The sequence below is a fragment of the Balearica regulorum genome, chromosome 12, assembly GCF_011004875.1.
Source record: "Balearica regulorum gibbericeps isolate bBalReg1 chromosome 12, bBalReg1.pri, whole genome shotgun sequence".
In the NCBI taxonomy this organism is placed as follows: Eukaryota; Metazoa; Chordata; class Aves; order Gruiformes; family Gruidae; genus Balearica; species Balearica regulorum.
In genome coordinates, this window is record NC_046195.1 from 20,523,060 (window position 1) to 20,540,002 (window position 16,943).

General features: G+C 52.1%; 1 protein-coding gene and 1 long non-coding RNA gene across 3 annotated transcripts; one reads left to right on the forward strand and one right to left on the reverse strand.

Moving 5' to 3' along the window:
- Positions 1-1,950: 1,950 nt before the first annotated feature.
- Positions 1,951-13,574, reverse strand: CILP (cartilage intermediate layer protein). 2 transcript variants are annotated; one of them, XM_075763976.1, is made up of 9 exons: positions 13,488-13,574; positions 11,642-11,765; positions 10,311-10,394; positions 9,260-9,313; positions 7,914-8,099; positions 6,460-6,774; positions 6,224-6,332; positions 5,608-5,765; positions 1,951-4,966 (listed from the first exon to the last, which is right to left on the reverse strand). In XM_075763976.1, the coding sequence occupies exons 2-9, from the start codon at positions 11,697-11,699 to the stop codon at positions 2,625-2,627; spliced, it is 3,306 nt and encodes a 1,101-aa protein (XP_075620091.1). In that variant the 5' UTR covers positions 11,700-11,765; positions 13,488-13,574; the 3' UTR covers positions 1,951-2,624. The 2 variants fall into 2 exon arrangements, with proteins under 2 accessions (XP_075620091.1, XP_075620092.1); XM_075763977.1 differs by lacking the exon at positions 13,488-13,574 and adding an exon at positions 11,914-12,019.
- LOC142603431 (uncharacterized) lies at positions 4,067-7,920 on the forward strand. Its single transcript, XR_012837360.1, has 4 exons — positions 4,067-4,181; positions 5,617-6,155; positions 6,647-6,785; positions 7,669-7,920. It is a non-coding gene; the product is annotated as an uncharacterized LOC142603431 (long non-coding RNA).
- Positions 13,575-16,943: the final 3,369 nt, after the last annotated feature.

A 16,943-nucleotide genomic window follows, 5' to 3' on the forward strand; every position in this document is an offset into this window, starting at 1 on the left:
CTGCATTCCTCCAGCTGATGCTCTCCTTCGATATGTGGGAGCGTGGCTTAGGTTTCAGGTTGCAGGAAGGACGTTGCCGTATGCTGACCATAAACACGAGCTGGAGAAATCAGAACTGACATTGAACTGTAGCATAAAACTTGCGTGAGGGCTGGAGGCCAGGACCTGCTGTAGCTTTTCTCCTGTATAAACTTTCTTAACGTATTTGGCATGGTGGCTCGTCAGCAATGACGAAGTGTTAGCACTGAGTTGGTGGTGGTTGGGCCAAGGTTGTTTTCTGTTGATGGTGCTTAAGCAGCCGTGTTTGAAACCTCTCTGTCTTGCTCTGTATCCAATGTACTCTGCCAGCAGCCTCCTCTGAAAGCTCAGGGACTTGGTGAGTGCAGAGATTAGTTTGTTCCTCCAAGTTGGAATTAAGCTGCAGTGGGGGACAGTTTGGGGAAACTTGGAGAGCTCCTTGCTGTTTCATGGATAGGCAGAATTTCAGGCTGTAGGGCTGTGACCATTTCATTGCTGTTAAACAGCCGTTTCTCCCCAAAAGAAGAGCCCTGTACTCTGCTGTGTTTTGCTCTGGCAAGCCCACATGCAGCACAGGGACCAGATCCCGAGCCTGCTTTCATTTGTGCATCTCCTGGGTTGGTCTGTAGAAGTCATTTGTGTTGCTTCACCCTCGAAGTGATGAAACTAAGTTCGGGATTTGGCTGTCTGTCTGCAGAAGAGGAAGGGAGCAGAGGGAAGAGACATTTCTCTGCGAGTCTGCAGCGCAAGCCAAGAGCTCTGTGGGAAGGTCCGAGCTAACGCTCCCCACTGGCTGCCTTGGCCCCGGCTCGCGCCAAGCCCTTGCAGCAGACTAGACACAAAAGAAAACACACAGAGTCTAAATTCATTGGTATGAAGAGGATGTGCCAGAGTATTCCGCAGCTCTTCCTCTTCTGCTTCTCTTTGATAAAATAGAATAGATAATTTGATAGAATTTGCATAAAAACATGGATTATTAAGGTCTTTTTTCTACCTTTTTCAGCATAATTCAGGCTGCGTAGGCACGCAGCTCTGTGTTTAAAGCCTGGGATGCCCTGTGTCAGACCTGAGGACCTCTTCTGAAGCTTGCTAAAGGCTGTTGAAAGATTCCCTACATCCTTGACAAGCTGTAGGTAAGACAGCATAGACCTAGAACGGGCTTCATACCCATAGGAGGGGATCAGGTAGGAGAAGGAAATCCATGCTTAAGCATGTGTTTGAATTCCAGTTTTCATCCAGTAGCACTGCCCGCCTTTTTGTGATTGCTCTCAGGGAAAATTTCGGTGTTGGAGGCTTGCTGGCTTGCCTGCACCTCAAAAATTTATTGCCAGTGTTTGGGTGTAAACACAGAATGTCTTCTGTGCTGGTGAGTCCCTTGATTCTGCTCTAGAGGTAGTGAGGGGATTGATAGGGCAACTTAATAGGTCACTTGGAGATGGATCACTGTCTGTCTGACCCCTTCTGTGGCCATCTGCACCTTCAGCTAAGAGCAGCTTCTCGCCCAGCAGCATCCTGTCTTCTCCCTGTCTCTGCACCTCCCAGCCCTGCTGTACGTTGCCTGGTTTCCTACCACCCTTAAAGCACCGGTTCCCAGCCCTCTTTTCCCCCTTCTTGTCCCACTCTGGGAGCCCTGCTGCTGTCTCCTTAGTTCATCCCTTGCCCTGACCTGCTGCTCTGCTTCGCTGTTGCTGCCCCTCCACATCTCGAGCTGGGGACGGATTCCCTGATGGCAGCATGCCGCGGCCAAGCCTTGGACCTGGGGGAGCACCACCTACCCACCAAACCCCTCACCCATACCCAGGCCCAGTCTCGCATTGATAAAGCTGTGACCTGTTTTGCGAACAGAAAGGTGAAATTTTGCAGGTTATTCTTTGGTCAGCTCTACGCATGGTTTATTTACTTGGGTATTTCAAACACAAAAGCAACGCAGTATTGTCAAAGTTACAAAATAACTTTTTTTTATTAACCTACCCTATCCTAGAGCATGGATTTTTCTTGTCAAATAATGCAAGAAGCAAGAGAAAACTGTAGTTTTATCCATGTGGAGCCTACAAATCCACATGGCTTCTCCACGCTGTCGGGCATGTGAGTTCTTAGAAATGCAGCTGCCGGTAGTTTAGCTTGAATACAGTCATTTTAAACCAAGCTAGAAATAAATAAAATACTTACATTTCAAGTACAAAACCTTGCAGTTGAATTCAGTATGAAGAAATCGGTTTATTCCTTTTCGTGTTACCAACTACTGTACACGTACTTGGGCTGGCAAAGTCTGCAGATGCAGAACAGGAGAATGTTTTATGTACATGACTTAATTGAATTATGTGTTTAGTCTTCCCTTTAGGCTATCGTGTGAAGCTGTTTAATGTCAGGCAGAAAGAAGATTTTTATGGATGCATGTAATAAGACACGAACCCACTACTGCTACTGGCTCCCAATTTTTGCTTTATGTCTTTCCTTTCTGGCAGGGGAAAAAAAAAGTGCACCTTAATTATGTCTCAAAAATAATGACACCTACCAGCTTTGAATTAGGTTATTAGCAGGTAGATGTTGCTTTTAAATTATATTTAATCAAGTGCGAGCGACTTTACCAAGGCTCCTATACAGCTCTAGTATGAGGGAGAACGTTGACCTCTCATTGGGATTCTGCCTTGGGTGGTCCGGCGGCTTGCCGGCTGCCTTCGGTATGCGGGGCTCTCCCCTGGCAGAACCAGTATGGTCTGCTGGCCCGAGTTCCTCTGAGCCTGGAAGATGCTCTGCTCCGCTGTGCTCCTCTCTGAACAGGTGAAAGTCAACCCAACGCCGATGTTGCTCTTCATGGTTCTGGAGGTGCCATCGGATGTGCCATCGAAACACCTGCCCAGCGCAATTTCTTTGGCGATCCTCGGGTCTTGGTCAGTGACGGTGTAGATGCCGTAGTTGTGTCCCAACGGGTCGAGAGGAGCCAGCATTGTATACTCGCTGGAGTCGTTGTTCGTAGCCATTGGGAGGTGGTTCACCAGGTATTCGTGGAGCATGCTGTTGACGCTCTCTCGGCGGCAGCTGCCTTGTGGGACCACTTTCACGAGTGTGCGGTCCACGCGGTCTTGGTCAAAGAGCATGCCGCTGCACTTGAACTCCAGGCAGGCTGCCGACACATCTGGCTGCTCAGAGTCACGAATGCTGCGGACATCCCTGATGCCGTAGAGCCTGCCGATGGTACGCGGGTGTGTCCCGCCCATGTTACGAGACCTTATGTTCACCTCTTGGGGTCCATTTATTTTTACTTTAATGTAGCAGGCCCTAAATTCCATGGGCTTGGGCCACCATGCCAGATAGTCATCAGTCCAGCTCATAAGGTCATCTTCGCTGAAGGGAACAGTGTTGTAGTCGTATCGGTCTCCCTCTATCCTGTAAAACCTGAAGTGAGCAGCATTGTGTGGAGCTTCCTCGCATTCTCTGAGGTTTTCGTAGGCATAAATTGGGCCATTGTTCTCTTCTGGGGAATTAGGGCTTGGCTTGGCCATGTTAATGCTGAATGCTGTTTTCTTAGTGCTAGAGTCCTCGTGGTCTGTTCTCCTGTAGTTGAGTTTGTTGAGGTACGGCTGTGGGACCCCAATAGCGTTAGGGTTGAGTTTGGGAGCAGAGGACACAGCTTCAAGCTCTTCACCCCCCATGCTTGCCAAGATATAAGCTGTGTAGGCCTCAGGGTTTTGGTCATCGCAGAAGGCGGGCACGCAGGCGCCGTTGGGACCAGTGACCACGCTGTCAAAACGGCCCCATGCTCTGGGGTTGGAGGAGAACCCTGGTTCTGGCTCTGTGTTTATAACAGAAATCACAACCCCTTGGATCTGCTCGCTTTGCAGAAATCTCTCGCTTCTGTATGCTCGCACTTTGACATAGCACCGTCTGTTCTCTGGGACATCTAGGTTAAAAAGCCGCCTTTCTTTGATCTCCATGTTCCCAACCAAAAAAGTTCTTTCCTCCCTTTTGCGCCGTCTGCTTTTCTCAAGGTTGAAGTCCCCTTCTTCCTCCCATAATCCTGTTTCTGGGTTCAGTGACCAAAGCTTCATCTCTTGCAGGTGCTCTGGCATCTTGACCTGAGCAGCATCCAAATGGACCTTCACGTCCTCTGCGTTAAGAGGCTCAGTGCCCTGTTCATCAGTGAAGTCCACGGAAAACATGCCGTACGTACGAAGCGGGAATATGTCTCCTTCCTCATCTACAAAGTTCAGGTCACTTTGCGTCACAGCGGCTGTTGAGATGTTTCTCGGGTCCAGAAATGTCACACTGGCTTTCACTTTGCCTCTGTAGGCTTCTCCATTTTTCCTATAAAACGCATCAGGAGGAATTTCTAATTCGGCAATTGGATCATCGTTTTCCATTTCTCCCAAGGAAATCACGTTGGTTTCGGTGGATTCCAGCGTAACAGGGGCTTTCTTTCTTAGTAGCTTGATCTCATGAAATACAGCACCTCCATTTTCCTTGAAGGGCAGAACTTTTGTTGTGTTCACAAACTTCTGCAGCCGATCGACAAAAGTTAGAACCAGTCTCTCTGTGTCTGCTGGGATTTGGATGGAGAATGTTCCCTTGTAGCCGGTCATACTCACTTTCTTGTTCCCCATGTAGATGTGGCCAAACCTCAGTGGCTCACCGTTATCTGCTGCTGTGGCTCTGCCTCGAACTGTTATTTTGGTCTCGGTGCATTTTTTGCAGCCACATTCTGTTATGACTTTAGTGGGGAGCGTGTACCCGTTGCAGGAGATGTCTCTGGTTTCCATCTTGGACACCCCGCAGCAGTAGGCGACGTTGTCCTTACACCGGAGTCCCTTATCCAGCTTCCCAGTGCAGGTCTTTGCTGGACACTTGCCCACGTCGTAGTAGAAGGAGTTGGTTGCTTTTTGGAAACAGTCGTGAGGAAGTCGGATGAGGTGGCTTTGGGGTTGGGAGTTGCAGGGTGCCTCTTGTCTTCCTGTTGAATAGGATTATCTTAATGAGCAGCATGAAATAATTATGCAGTCATTGCAATGTGGTCTGAAACCCTCTGAGCTAAACATTGCTTCCAATAACAGCGAGGCTTTTGCAGCAATAAAACCAGATGTTTTGCAGGATTTTGGTTAGCTGAATTCATCTGGCCTCCATTTTGGTGAAGCAGGTGCTCAGCTTTAGCTTTAGGTACCTGATTAAAACAGTGCTGTTTGCAGAGATGTCCCAGGTCCTGCTTACCCACCACTACCATCCAGCCCAACCTCAGCTAGATGTTCTGCAGCTGCCTGGCTTTTTGGCTATGGACAGACTAAAATGTGTCCCGGGGTTTAAAAAAACCCCAACAAACAAACAGAAATATTCACATGTTAGGCAGCAAGTACAGCGAGAAATCTGCTGAAACCAACAGATTGAACTTGGCAGGTCACCTGCAATCTGGAGCTCTAGTTTGTAGAGAACATCTGGTTCATAACCAGCTCACGCAAGCTTATCTGCTAACGGGTGCATGAAATAAACCCCAAATATTTTTCCTGCGACTTGTCTTTCCTGTGCGTATTGCAACTTGTGGTTTCTGCCTCCTGCCACCTCCCCAGCTGCTTGGATTACCTAACGCACGTTTGCTCTTACCTATTACAGTGAGCTTGGCAGATTGGGACTTTGCCGACCCCCCAGCGCTGCTGGCCTTGCAGAAATACTCTCCTGACTGGTCTCTGTTCAAGTTCTTCAGAATCAGGTTGTTTTTATATTTGTATAAGGAGGGATCCAGCAGTGAGCCGTTGTGGTACCTGCCAGGAAGAGGCAGGCAGTTAACAGATAGAGGCTGACCGGAGCAGAGCGATGGCCCAATCCTGCATCCTGCCGTGTGGATTTTGCCAGACCTCTTGCCTCAGTTTCCCCATTTGTCATCTGGCTAGGTGGCATCACCTAAAAAAGATTCCCTTTCCCCAGGCAGTACTGAGATGTGCCTGACAGGCAAGCAGAGCTGCCAGTCATGCCTGCTGATGTTTTTCAGACTCTTATTTGTATTTTTTTTCCAGTAAGTCCCTCGGCAGATGACATTACCGCACCTGCGAGAAACGCCAGCTCTGCACATCTTGAGCAAACCATCATTTCCAGCAATCAGTTCTTGGCCTATTTAGCTGGTTTACAGCCAAAAAAACACCTTTATGGAGATGGTAAGGAGACAAAAATTGAATCTGTGGGGCAGGTAGGACTTCTGCCTGATCAAACTGGAGTTCCTTACCAGAGGTAGCGGTCGGGGGCCGGGCTCCCGAGGGCATCGCAGCATAGCGACACGCTCTGTCCCACTCTCCTGGCTTTGTCCTCGGGGCTCCTGAAAATGTAGGGTTTGCCTGCAGGAGGAGGAGAAGGCCATCTCATTACTCTTCCTGGCCATCTCGTTACTCTTCCCCTCCTAAAATCATGGTCTATATCTGATTACTGTATAAAGCCTCCCGCCTTCCCCCTCTTTGGAGCTACCTGATCTTTGCAGCTGCACTTGGATTGCCAGGTTTCTTCTGTTGCTCTCAGGCACGGTGACAGTTGCAGTTGCGTATTTGGCTTTCTTTATTTTAAGGGTGTTTTTGCCATCGGGACAAACCCCTGGGATCCTAAACATGCCCCTGTTATCGGCTGTTGTCAACAGTTTGAGTTTCTGGGCTTGCAGGTAGACCCGGGCATCAGCAGCGGGTGACCCGTCTTCGAGAGAGACCTTCCCGTGCAGGGTCGCATCCTCGCACATGCAGGCGTCGCAGTCGGCGTTGATGCGGCCCATGGGGCAGGTGATGTTGCAGGCTGGAGGAGAGGTACGTGGGTCAGAAAACAGCCCCAGGTCCCCATAATGCTCACGGCACGGTCTTGCATCTGCTTTTAATTTAGATGCAATAAGGCAGATACTGCATAAGGAATAAATTCTATCCAAAACATATTTTTACTGATTATCAACAGCTGTGTGTTAGAAACGTAGGGACGATGTCGTTTTGAACCTGACAATTAGTAGAAAGCAGCCACGTGGATATAATTACAGCTAAGAACTGTTATTTACCTTCCCCAAAGGGCTGAATTTCGGGGAAACTTGAATCTAGATCAGCATGTGAGCTCTTAGCTCAACCCTGGCAAAATTACAAATCCCAATGACTTAAACTTTGTAGGTTTCTGTTACCAGTTCATGCCCAAACATCGTGACTTTGGTCTATCTTAAAAGCTGTCTCCCCTTATTTGATGGTATCCTGGCTTGGGCAAGCCATAGGTTAATTGCCAAATGAGCACTATCCAATGGGTTTAGCGAATGGTCTCCCAAATAGCGATTCTGAAAGATTTACATTACCTGTAGTGATTAATCCTAAATAATCTGTCTCTTCCCAAGGCAGGGACTGAGGTCATTTTACAATCACAGACTATCCCTGTACAGCAGCTACCTGATAATTTTTCTTATAGCTGGAAATAAATGGAAAAAAAATCAGGGAAAACCTGAAACAACTTTCCTGGAGAAAACATAGACTCTTTTCAGAATGATTTGTTTAAAAGGGGATTATAAGAATAATATAATTAATTACAAGCCCCTTCAGCAGAGGCTGTGCCAATTCAGTATTCCCACTCTTCTCCTTCTTGGGGCTGATTGCAATCACTGATTCCACCTTGAGACCTGCCATTGTTACAAGATTAATGAGATTTTTCCTATATCCCCAGGATCTTTATGGGTCCCCGATGATTCCTCATATCTGGATCCCCCCCTTTATTGTGCTATTTGGCTATAAACTCCCCATGCTCTGCTCCCTTAGTACTCTCCAGCCCTGCTCTGGAAGGCACCGGCATCATGGAATTCTGGCAAGGGAGAGAAAGACGGGAAAAACGGCAGCGAAGGGAGCACAACGCCTACGCAGCGGTGAGATCAGGATATTGTCCCCTGCCCGTAAGTGAGGTTATAGGAGCACCTGAGCAAACATGTCCGATGCAGAGCCGCCCTTCTTCAGTTGCTTCGTTACAGTGCACGCCCCAGAGGCGCTCAGCTAGGCAGGATCTGGTACGCTTCTGCACACCGGTCTGGCCACACTTTCCTGAGCACTCACTCCATTCCGACCATGGAGACAAAAACCTTTTGGAATCTTGCACCAGTGGACCTTGAATAACATCAGCGGTGTGTTACTGAGACACGCATTACACGTACAGCTGCCTGAAAACGGGCAGTTGGTGTCTTAGCAGCTTCTATATAACTCAGACTATACATTTGGATATTATGCACCACATGGTTTAAACAAACTCAAAGCGTGTTCAGGGAGCTGGGAAATAAAGCACAAGAAGGCATCTGAAGGCTTCTGACTTAATTCCCTGCAGGCTACTGAATTCAGGATGATTAAAATAAACTCGAGGGGAGCAAAGTGCACGCAGCTCATGCTTAGTGTTGAATAACTTTGGCTTAAAGGAAATCAAACACACATTGTCATTTAAATGCTGTCTGAGGGGCAACGCTCGCCTGCATTTCAAATGTGGTTAAATAAAAAAAAAAGGAAAAAGAAAAGAGGGTAAAATTGTTGGTATGATCACATTGAATGTCTTTAACCATACTTCAACATATGTTCTCTATACGGGAAGCCTGTGTCCTGTTGTGAGCACCAGTGTTACTGTGTGCAAACAGAAGCCTAAGATGCTACCGAGCAGGTTGAGTATGTTAGGGGCCAGCTGATTTGTAAAACACAAAGCAGGTTTATTGAGAGTTTAATATGCGATTAGATTTCTAAAGGAGTTTCTTTGACAGGGCTACTAGATAGTATTAATTTAAGCTGCTTTGAATGGGTGAGATCCACTCCAAGTCTGTGGTTAGGGTTTACTTTTAAATGACAATGTTCTAATAACATTTACGAGGATGTGCTTGTGACTAAAGTTTCTAAAAATGAGGTTTCTTGGAGACGTGTGCCGTGTCATCTCCTACACCTACTCTTCCACCCGATTTGTAATAAACCAGGTCAGGTTATTTCCTAGAAAGGCAGATGGGCACATGGCTGGACTATTCCGATAATGATGGTCAAAAATTTAACATGCAACAGATTAAAATGGGGTCTCAGTAAGATCCTAAGCTCGTTTTAATCTGCAGGGCTGGTGATGATAAGAAAGGAGAAGGGGAGTCCTGCGGAGGAAAATGGCATTAGATGGCTCTGGGTAGCACCTCAACAGCAGAAAAAGCAGAAGGCAGGGGATGAAGGAGAAGCCAAGGGGCTCGAGGGCTGGCAGGGACGTGGGGAGGGACGGGGCTACCGCGCGGCACGGGCCGGCAGGAACGTACTGCGTCTGGCGTAGGCGAAGGTCGGGTCTCCCCTGCGAGAGCTGCTCCTTGTACCTGTGGGCAGAGGACGCGTGGGGTGATTTGGGCAGGGTTTGCCTGCTCCCTGGCCGAGCACCGGTCCCTCCTGCCGGCACAGCTGCACCGAGCCCGGCTGCTCAACCCAACCAGGTTTGGCAAACCCTCTCCTGGAGACAAAAACTGAGTTCACAGCTCACTGCTGCCAAGGGCAGGTGCTTTAGTTTCCAATTTCATTGGTCAAAACCTTCAGATTTTGCTTTATTTCTGCCCAGAGAAGCAGGAGTCTCCCCCTGCTCTGCAAGCCCTCAGCATCGCTGCCTTGTGCCATCCACTTTGAGGGGAAAACAATTTTCCTGGCAGTTTTCCTAAAAATACCTCTCAGCAGGTGGAGGGGACCTCTCCGAGCGTCCGTGGTTTCGGTGCTGCGTTGATTCTCCCCAGCAGCTGAGAGCACCGCTGGGAGCGGGACGGGAGCCTGGGAAAGTCCCCTAATCCCTCGCCTCCGGCATCAGCACGTCCAGCCCTTTCAGTGCCTACTGGAATTTAAATCCTGAGCCCTGGGCAGTAAAGCTTGAGGGGTCAGGGTATCTCCTGGGGATTAACGAGCAAAGTGGGCTCTACGGGTAATTAATGCCCCACGGGCTTTCATTCTCAAGCAGTGGTGTCACAAACTGCCCTGGGTGTGGGGACAAGGCTGGGCAGGGGAAAGGCAGGTCAGAGCATGTGCTCGCCCATCCCTGGGCTCTCCTCGCCCTCCCAGCCCAGCGAGGAGCTGCGCGTGCCTCCCGCGGGAGTCGGGGTTGTGGTCACGCACTTGACCTTCACTTTTCCAGGAGAGGAGCCAACAGCATGTGTCAGCGATAGCCAAAACCCTACAGGAGGTCGCGGATGATTACCATTTATTCCATTGCCTAAACGTCCTCATCTACTCAAATAATGTTGTTGGGTTGTAAATTAAGGCTGAAAAAAATAATACGCGTGCGAACACTCCTTGTCCCGGCAAGGGAAACCGCCCGAGCTGGAAATAACTTACTTTCCAAGCTGAGCATTACCAGCGGGCTGAAGGTTTTCTGTCTTATCTGCATCCTGCTGAGGGCTGGTTTCAGAAGCCTTTGACCTAAGGGTCAGTAAATTAGAGATTAAATTAAATTAATAATAAATTAATTAGATTCAAGGGACTGGGCATCCTTAGGCTTAGGTTTTTTCAGATTTCCCTTGGGGTTGTGGCTGGTTAGAGCTCCTGTGGGATGCAGCGCAGGAGATGTGAGTGAAGTGTGTGATGGAGATGTCCCACAGCATCACTGCGGCCTAGGTATGATGCAAATTTGCCGTTTTCCTTATCACCCAAGAAATTTTGTGCTTTCTGTGCTGGAGCCGCTCAGATCGAATCATCTTTTTATAGCTGGAGATAGAAAATATATCCTGCCTCTCCCTGCGCGGGGAGAAATGAATGCGAGGTGGGTGAGGTTGGTTGTCGCTACGGGACGTGGACTGGTTTCTGCACTTGCTGGCCACCTGCGTGCCCGAGGGGAGCTGGTGGTCGTGGCTGGTTCCTGGGGTGCTTGCTGGGGCCAGTCCCATTTAAACTGGGGAGCTAAGCCTGAAGCTGCCCAGCACCGGCTCTCGCCTGTGCCCAGCTCCCCGGGACTCAGCAGGGCTGCTGGGCACCTCCCCAGCGACAAATTGACTCTCCCTGTTCTTATCCCTGGGCGTCTGGCCAGAGCACTTCAGGGCAAAATTCCTCTATAGCCTCGGAAAACAAATCCAAAGAGCCTGCAAACACGTTTTCTCTGCGAGACCCGACGGAGCAGAGGGGCAGGTTGCTTATCGCTCAGCGCTTTGGTATGCGCGACCCACCAGAGCCAGCAGCGGACAGATCCTGCTGCTCCTGAGCATCTTCTCCTGGAGAAGAGCCATGTCGCTGCTTCCCGAGGGCTCGGCTCGAAGGCTGGGGTTGTTTTGTGCTTGGGTGATGGAAAAGGCTCTGGCCAGGGTGGGTCTGCTCGGAGCAGAGGGGAGCTGAGATGGGAGCTGGGGTGCAGGCTGGACACCACGGGGTCTCGGGGGGCGGCAGGCAGGGACGGTCCCAGCATGGCCAGGGGGCAGAGGGGCTCATGGCTGGTCAACCAGCGGCTGGCTGGTTTGCAGACGGGCTTTGCCCGTGCTCTGGAGGCTGGATGGGTGCCAGCCCTCGTCTGGAAGTCATTTGGCTGGGCGAACGCTGCGCTGACCCAGAGCAGCGCTGGCATCGGTGTCAAGCCTGTGTCTGCTGGCTCAGCGGCCACCAGCGGACATGCCTTCATACCGGCGTGCCCGCGGGCAGGGGACAACGCGGTGATGGGAACAGAAACATTTAACCTTCACCTAAAACGGACGTGGCTCCCAGGAGGAGGAGGAGGATCCATCCTTTTGCAGTGACCATCGTTGTCTCTGGAGGTGACCTGGGGCTTCTTGGAGCACACGCAGCTGTCCCGCGCCTTCCCCAGACCTGCGGAGACAAGCCCGGCCGTGTTGAGGCTCACCCGGCATCCTGCCGCCTTTGGGGAGCTTCTCCCAGGCTGAACCAGTCCAAAATATGCTGCGGGGCTGCTTATACCCCCTGCCCCCCCCCCCACCCGTGGCAGCCCCCCACTTACCCCCCAAGGGGGGAGCAGCAGGGGGTCCACATCTGTGCTCTCATCCCCTCTTCTTGCTGCCACATCTGGGCCCAAATCTATTCTGCAGAGCGCTGCTTTGTAATGCCATCTCCTTAAAGTGCCTTTTAACAGCTTAAATACTTCTGCAGGGATGCTCTCACAGCCCGCGTGGCCCCCTGGGCCCCCCAGCACCCCGCTCTGTCGTGTCCCCCCGTATGTGAGCAGGGACGTCTTTGTGCCTCCATCCCTCTGCCTGCAAGCTGGGCTTAGAGCAGTGATAGCATCTTATCCCAGTACATCCCGGGAGCGTGGGGAGGGGAAAGGCTCCGGAGCTCCTCTGAAAGCGGAAAATCCCGTGCACAAGCCAAGCCTTCACTGCAAATGTGAGCAAGAAGCCAAATATTTTCCTTTTTTTGCAGGCAGAGATGAGGGACTGAGGCTTTGTGTTGCTTTTCCCCAGCTCAGTGACTTCAGATCTTGTTTTAGTGAGCTCCTTAGCCCTGCGGCTTCAAGCATTTGGGTATTTCATTTCTGGAGGTACCCATGAAGCTGGTGTTATCCGGACTGACACCAGCTGGAATTCCAGGTACTTTAATTTATGCACCCCAAATTAATGAACTTGGCGGGGGGGGGAATGTTGCCTCAGCCTTTCAGTGCCTCAGTTTACTCATAAAATGAGGCTGACAAAGAGCAGCCGGCAGCAGGAACACTCTGTTATTTGTGAGCTGTATTAACCATCCCCTCCGAGACCGGGGAATGTGGGACTAGGAAATACTTTGATTATGGCTCAGCAAATCCCAGTCAAGCAAAAATAACAAGCAACACATGAGCGGTGTTTTGTGCGCTTACGGTGGGGTCGTGAACTCGCAGCCAGACAATAACCAGGAAAAATTAATCCAGGCTGAAAGCCTGTTTCCCACTTGGCGGCTATTTTAGGAGCTGGCTGCGACTTGTTCAGTGCTGGGTTTGGGACGGGATGCATCCCGCTTTCCCCGGGACACGCGATGCTGGGAAAGGAGGGGGGGGGTCATGCGGCTGGATCCTGGCGACGGGGAGGGTTTGACATCACCCGTGTCCCCTGTCTGGGGAGGGGGGACAGAGCCACAGGAGATCAAACAGCCCCGCGTGAGCAAAGCACCGTCCTTCCCGAACCCCCCGCTCCGTCCCATAACCCTGCCCCAAACCCATTAGCTGGGACGAGGAAGGGGGAAACGGGACGCGGAGAACCACATCCCCACCGACGTTTTCTAGCCCGCAGCCTCTGCACCTTCATCTGCCCATCAATTAATTTCCACCTCGCCCTCAATCACAGCTGCTCTTAATTACACCACCTTAATAACACAGCAAAATTATATAACCGCTGCGATGAAGGGGAAAATCTTAGCAGAGTTGTTTTGGGGTTTTTTTCCCTCTTACCTACAAAAACCATAAAAACCCCAATTAAGGAGAGTCTCATCCTCTCGCTGCGGAGCCGCCAGCCGAGCTGCGGTCCGGGGGGGCAAGGCGAGGGCTTGTGAACCGCGGGTTAAGGGATTTGCAGCCATTTGGGAAGAAGAGAGAGAGTTGCAGCTTACCAAAACCTCCCCTGTGCCGCCGCTGAGCCGGGCTGCGCGCGAGCCTCCCCGCAGCCGAGGCAGCGAGGTCGCTTATATAGCCCGGCGTGTAGCTTAGGGGATGGCAGCGAGCCACCGGCCGCCGAGCAAAAACAGATCGGACGAGCGAGGAAACCGCAGGCTGAATAATCCCTTAACAAGGTGATGGTAAACACAAACCCTCGGCGAAACAGCAGCCGCCGGGGCTGGCGGCGATGCCGCAGCATGGCAGGGTGCTGCCGGCGGCGGGGCAGGGCATGGTGTGGGCACCGCATCCCGGTGTGGGCACCGCATCCCAGTGTGGGCACTGCATCCCGATGTGGGCACCGCATCCCAGCACAGCACCGTCGCTGACAGGGCTTCACCCTGGGTCTGGATCCCAAATAGATGCTGCTGAGCATTGAAGATGGAGGTACAGCATACAGGCACATGGTGCAATGAGTTTTGGGGATGCTTTTTGGCTCTTGCCCAGTCCGGGACAAACACGGTGCCCACCCAGCGTTGCCCGTGGGGTTCCCATGTTTCACAGTCGTGGGGCAGGGCTTAGCTCGGTGCCATGCCCTGCGCTGCCCGTGCTGCCCGCGCTGCCCACGCTGCCTGCTCACCTCTGCCCCGGCGCTGGCTCTGGCAGGGGTCAAATGAGGATGCTGCGGGGATGCGAGGGTGTGGGACAAAGCCAGCTGGATTGGTTTGGACACCCGGGGTAGCGCAGAGCTGCAAAGGCAGGACCACCCTTGCAAATAAATGTGACTGTGTCTCACTCGAGCCGTGGGAAGATCTAGCGACGACCCCTAACAAGAGCTCCCCGCCTGCCCCAGGCTGGTTTTAACCCCCTCCCAGGTCCTTCCTCCCTCTGCAGCCACGTTATTCCCAGGTAACCGGTGGCAGCTGGTCCTGCCTCGGGGCCCTTGGGTGCCGCACGAAGTGTGCGGCCACGTGCGAGCAGGTACCACCCGTGCACGCAGCCCCGGGCACCGTGGGGCCGCGCTGCCGGTTCGCTGCCGGGGCCCGGTGTGAAAGCACGGGCAGTGCACGGCGGGAGCCATCCCTGAGGGATGGGGATGGGCAGCCGGGGGATGCGCCGGCAGCGTCCTGGGCTGCCTCTTAGTAATCCTTGCCGGCCCCGCTGCCAGAGGGAGCGAGAGGAACATCGATCAAGGTGTCACATAAAAAATAATTGGCGGTGGCCTGCACCGGCTCCTGTTTATGTTTACGAGGGGAAAGGAAAAAAAACACCTGAGATGTGCCAAAAACCGGCAGAATATTTATCCGGTGGGTAAGGAGTGCTGGTGAGCCGGAGGCCCCGGACCTGAGAGATGATAAACACGGAGCTTGGCCACATTTCCCCACTGAGATGAAGACGAGATGTGGGAAAGGTGCCGAGACTGAAAGCAAGGAATTAATCTTCCCCAGACAGCACCTATCTCCTACCGTGGCCGGCCTGTCCCTGGTACAGCACCGATGCCTCGGCAAGCGGCTCTGGTCCAGCCGGCTGCTTGTCATGCGCGGGCCATCGATTTGCATGGGTGGCACTGCATGGTAACGAAACACACTTTTCTGCAAAGGGCAGAAGATGTTATTCTTTCTGTTATAGAAACCAGGCATTAGTTCTAGCCCAGCACAGCCACAGGCATTTCTGCACAGGGTTTTGCAGCCCCCTTAGCATAGGTGTCTCCTCGCCAGCGTGGCTCCTGCAAGACAAGCTCAGGCGACGCGTCTGTGGATTCAGGAGCAGGTCTGGGACACGTGAGTTCATGCAAAAACCAAGTCTCTAGAACAGTCCGTTTGCGCAATCTCTCTTGGCTTGGCCGTCCCTCGCTGCAGCTACGGCGTGTGGCTGGCGTTGGATGGAGCAGCACGAACAGAGCCCCAGATGTTTCCAGCGCTGAGCACCGCTGGCTGCACCGCAGCTCTGGGAGATGCTCAGCTGCTTTCCATCCGCCCGAGGTGGACGATGCCTCGACGTGTGGGGTGGAGGGAACAAGCAGGGTGCTGCCCCGTGCCCAGGGTAGTTCCTCTGCAGGGCTGTAGCAACCTTGGCTGCCGGGGAAGGATGCAACCCAGACCGAACTGCTCTTACCTTTCAGCTGTCCAAGGCTGCTGTTTCCCAACCAAAGCATCGGTACAGCACAGCCCCAGCCCCACAGACGCATTCCTCTCCCAGATTAACCCCCAGGGGCCCTGTCTGGCTCCCATAGGATTTTTCCATCATTTCATCACCGATGCATAATTACAAAGCCATAATGTATTTATATAAATGCTGCCATGCTTAATGCCCCCCCCCCCAGTGCCGAGGCTGGGGCAGCATAAGAGGACTGCGACAGCTGATGGTGCAACATCCCTCTCCATGCTCCTTCATGGCTGTCTCCTCATGTCCCTCTAATAAATCCAGGGGAAAACCGGCTAGTGATGCTCATCCCGGCTATTTGTGCCTCCCACCCTTTCCGATACAGCATCGGCAGAGTGACTGTCACCAAAAGTCAACTGCACCATGCCGGGAGGGCAGCGGGGATGGTGGGGCGGCTCTCAGGGCTGCACATGGGATTGACAGGCAGTGGGCTCCGTGAAATTCCCTATGGGCTCCATGAAATTCCCTAAGGGTCCATGAAATACCCTGTGGGGACCACGAAATGCCCTTTGGGGCCGACAGCACGCTCAGCTCCCTGCCAGCCGCCTCTGTCCTCCCTCCCCGCACCCTCTTCGCTCTGCCGAAGGGAGCTGACGGTTATTTTCCCCTGCTGTGTGTTTCTGGGCTTGCTCCTGTTTACGGAGATGGGAGCTAAAATAGCTGATTGATGACTTTGTTCCATCCTGAACGCTTTGGGGAAGTTTGCATGGTTTAGGAGGGTGAGCTGGGAGATGGGATTTCATTAAGCGTTTGGCTCCCGGCACTTCTCCAGCCATGCTCCAGGGGTGGCTAATGTTGTTTTTTTAAATCCTGTTTTGCTATCCCAGGAGCCGGACTGGTGATTTCTATGGTTTGTAGGAGAACTTGGAGATGTGGCGGGTCCCCGGGGCTCACTCTGAGCTCTGAACCACCAGCAAACCTCGCAGCCACCGCAATATTGTTTCACTTAAGCCCTCCTCCACCGCTTCATCAGCACAAAATCGCACTCCAGCTGCCTAAAAGCTTTGGAAAAGAGCCCGCAAAATTAACTACTGGAGTTTGTTTTGATTGTGCAGATGAGGATTTACAGGCTGTGGCTGGGAGAAACGGAGTGAGCGGACCTTTCCCCCCTGGAAGGATTTGCTTAGGAGCTAAAGCCTCGACCGCGGCTCAGCAGCGCTCAGCTCCACGAACATCATTTCTGAAACAGATGCTAAAAGCACCACGGGGGGGGGGGACGACATGAAAGCCGGAGCCAGCGAAAGATTGATTTTAGCTCTGGAGGTTGGGAAGGCTTTTTCTGGAGGGGTGAAAGGGGGAGGGCAAGTGGC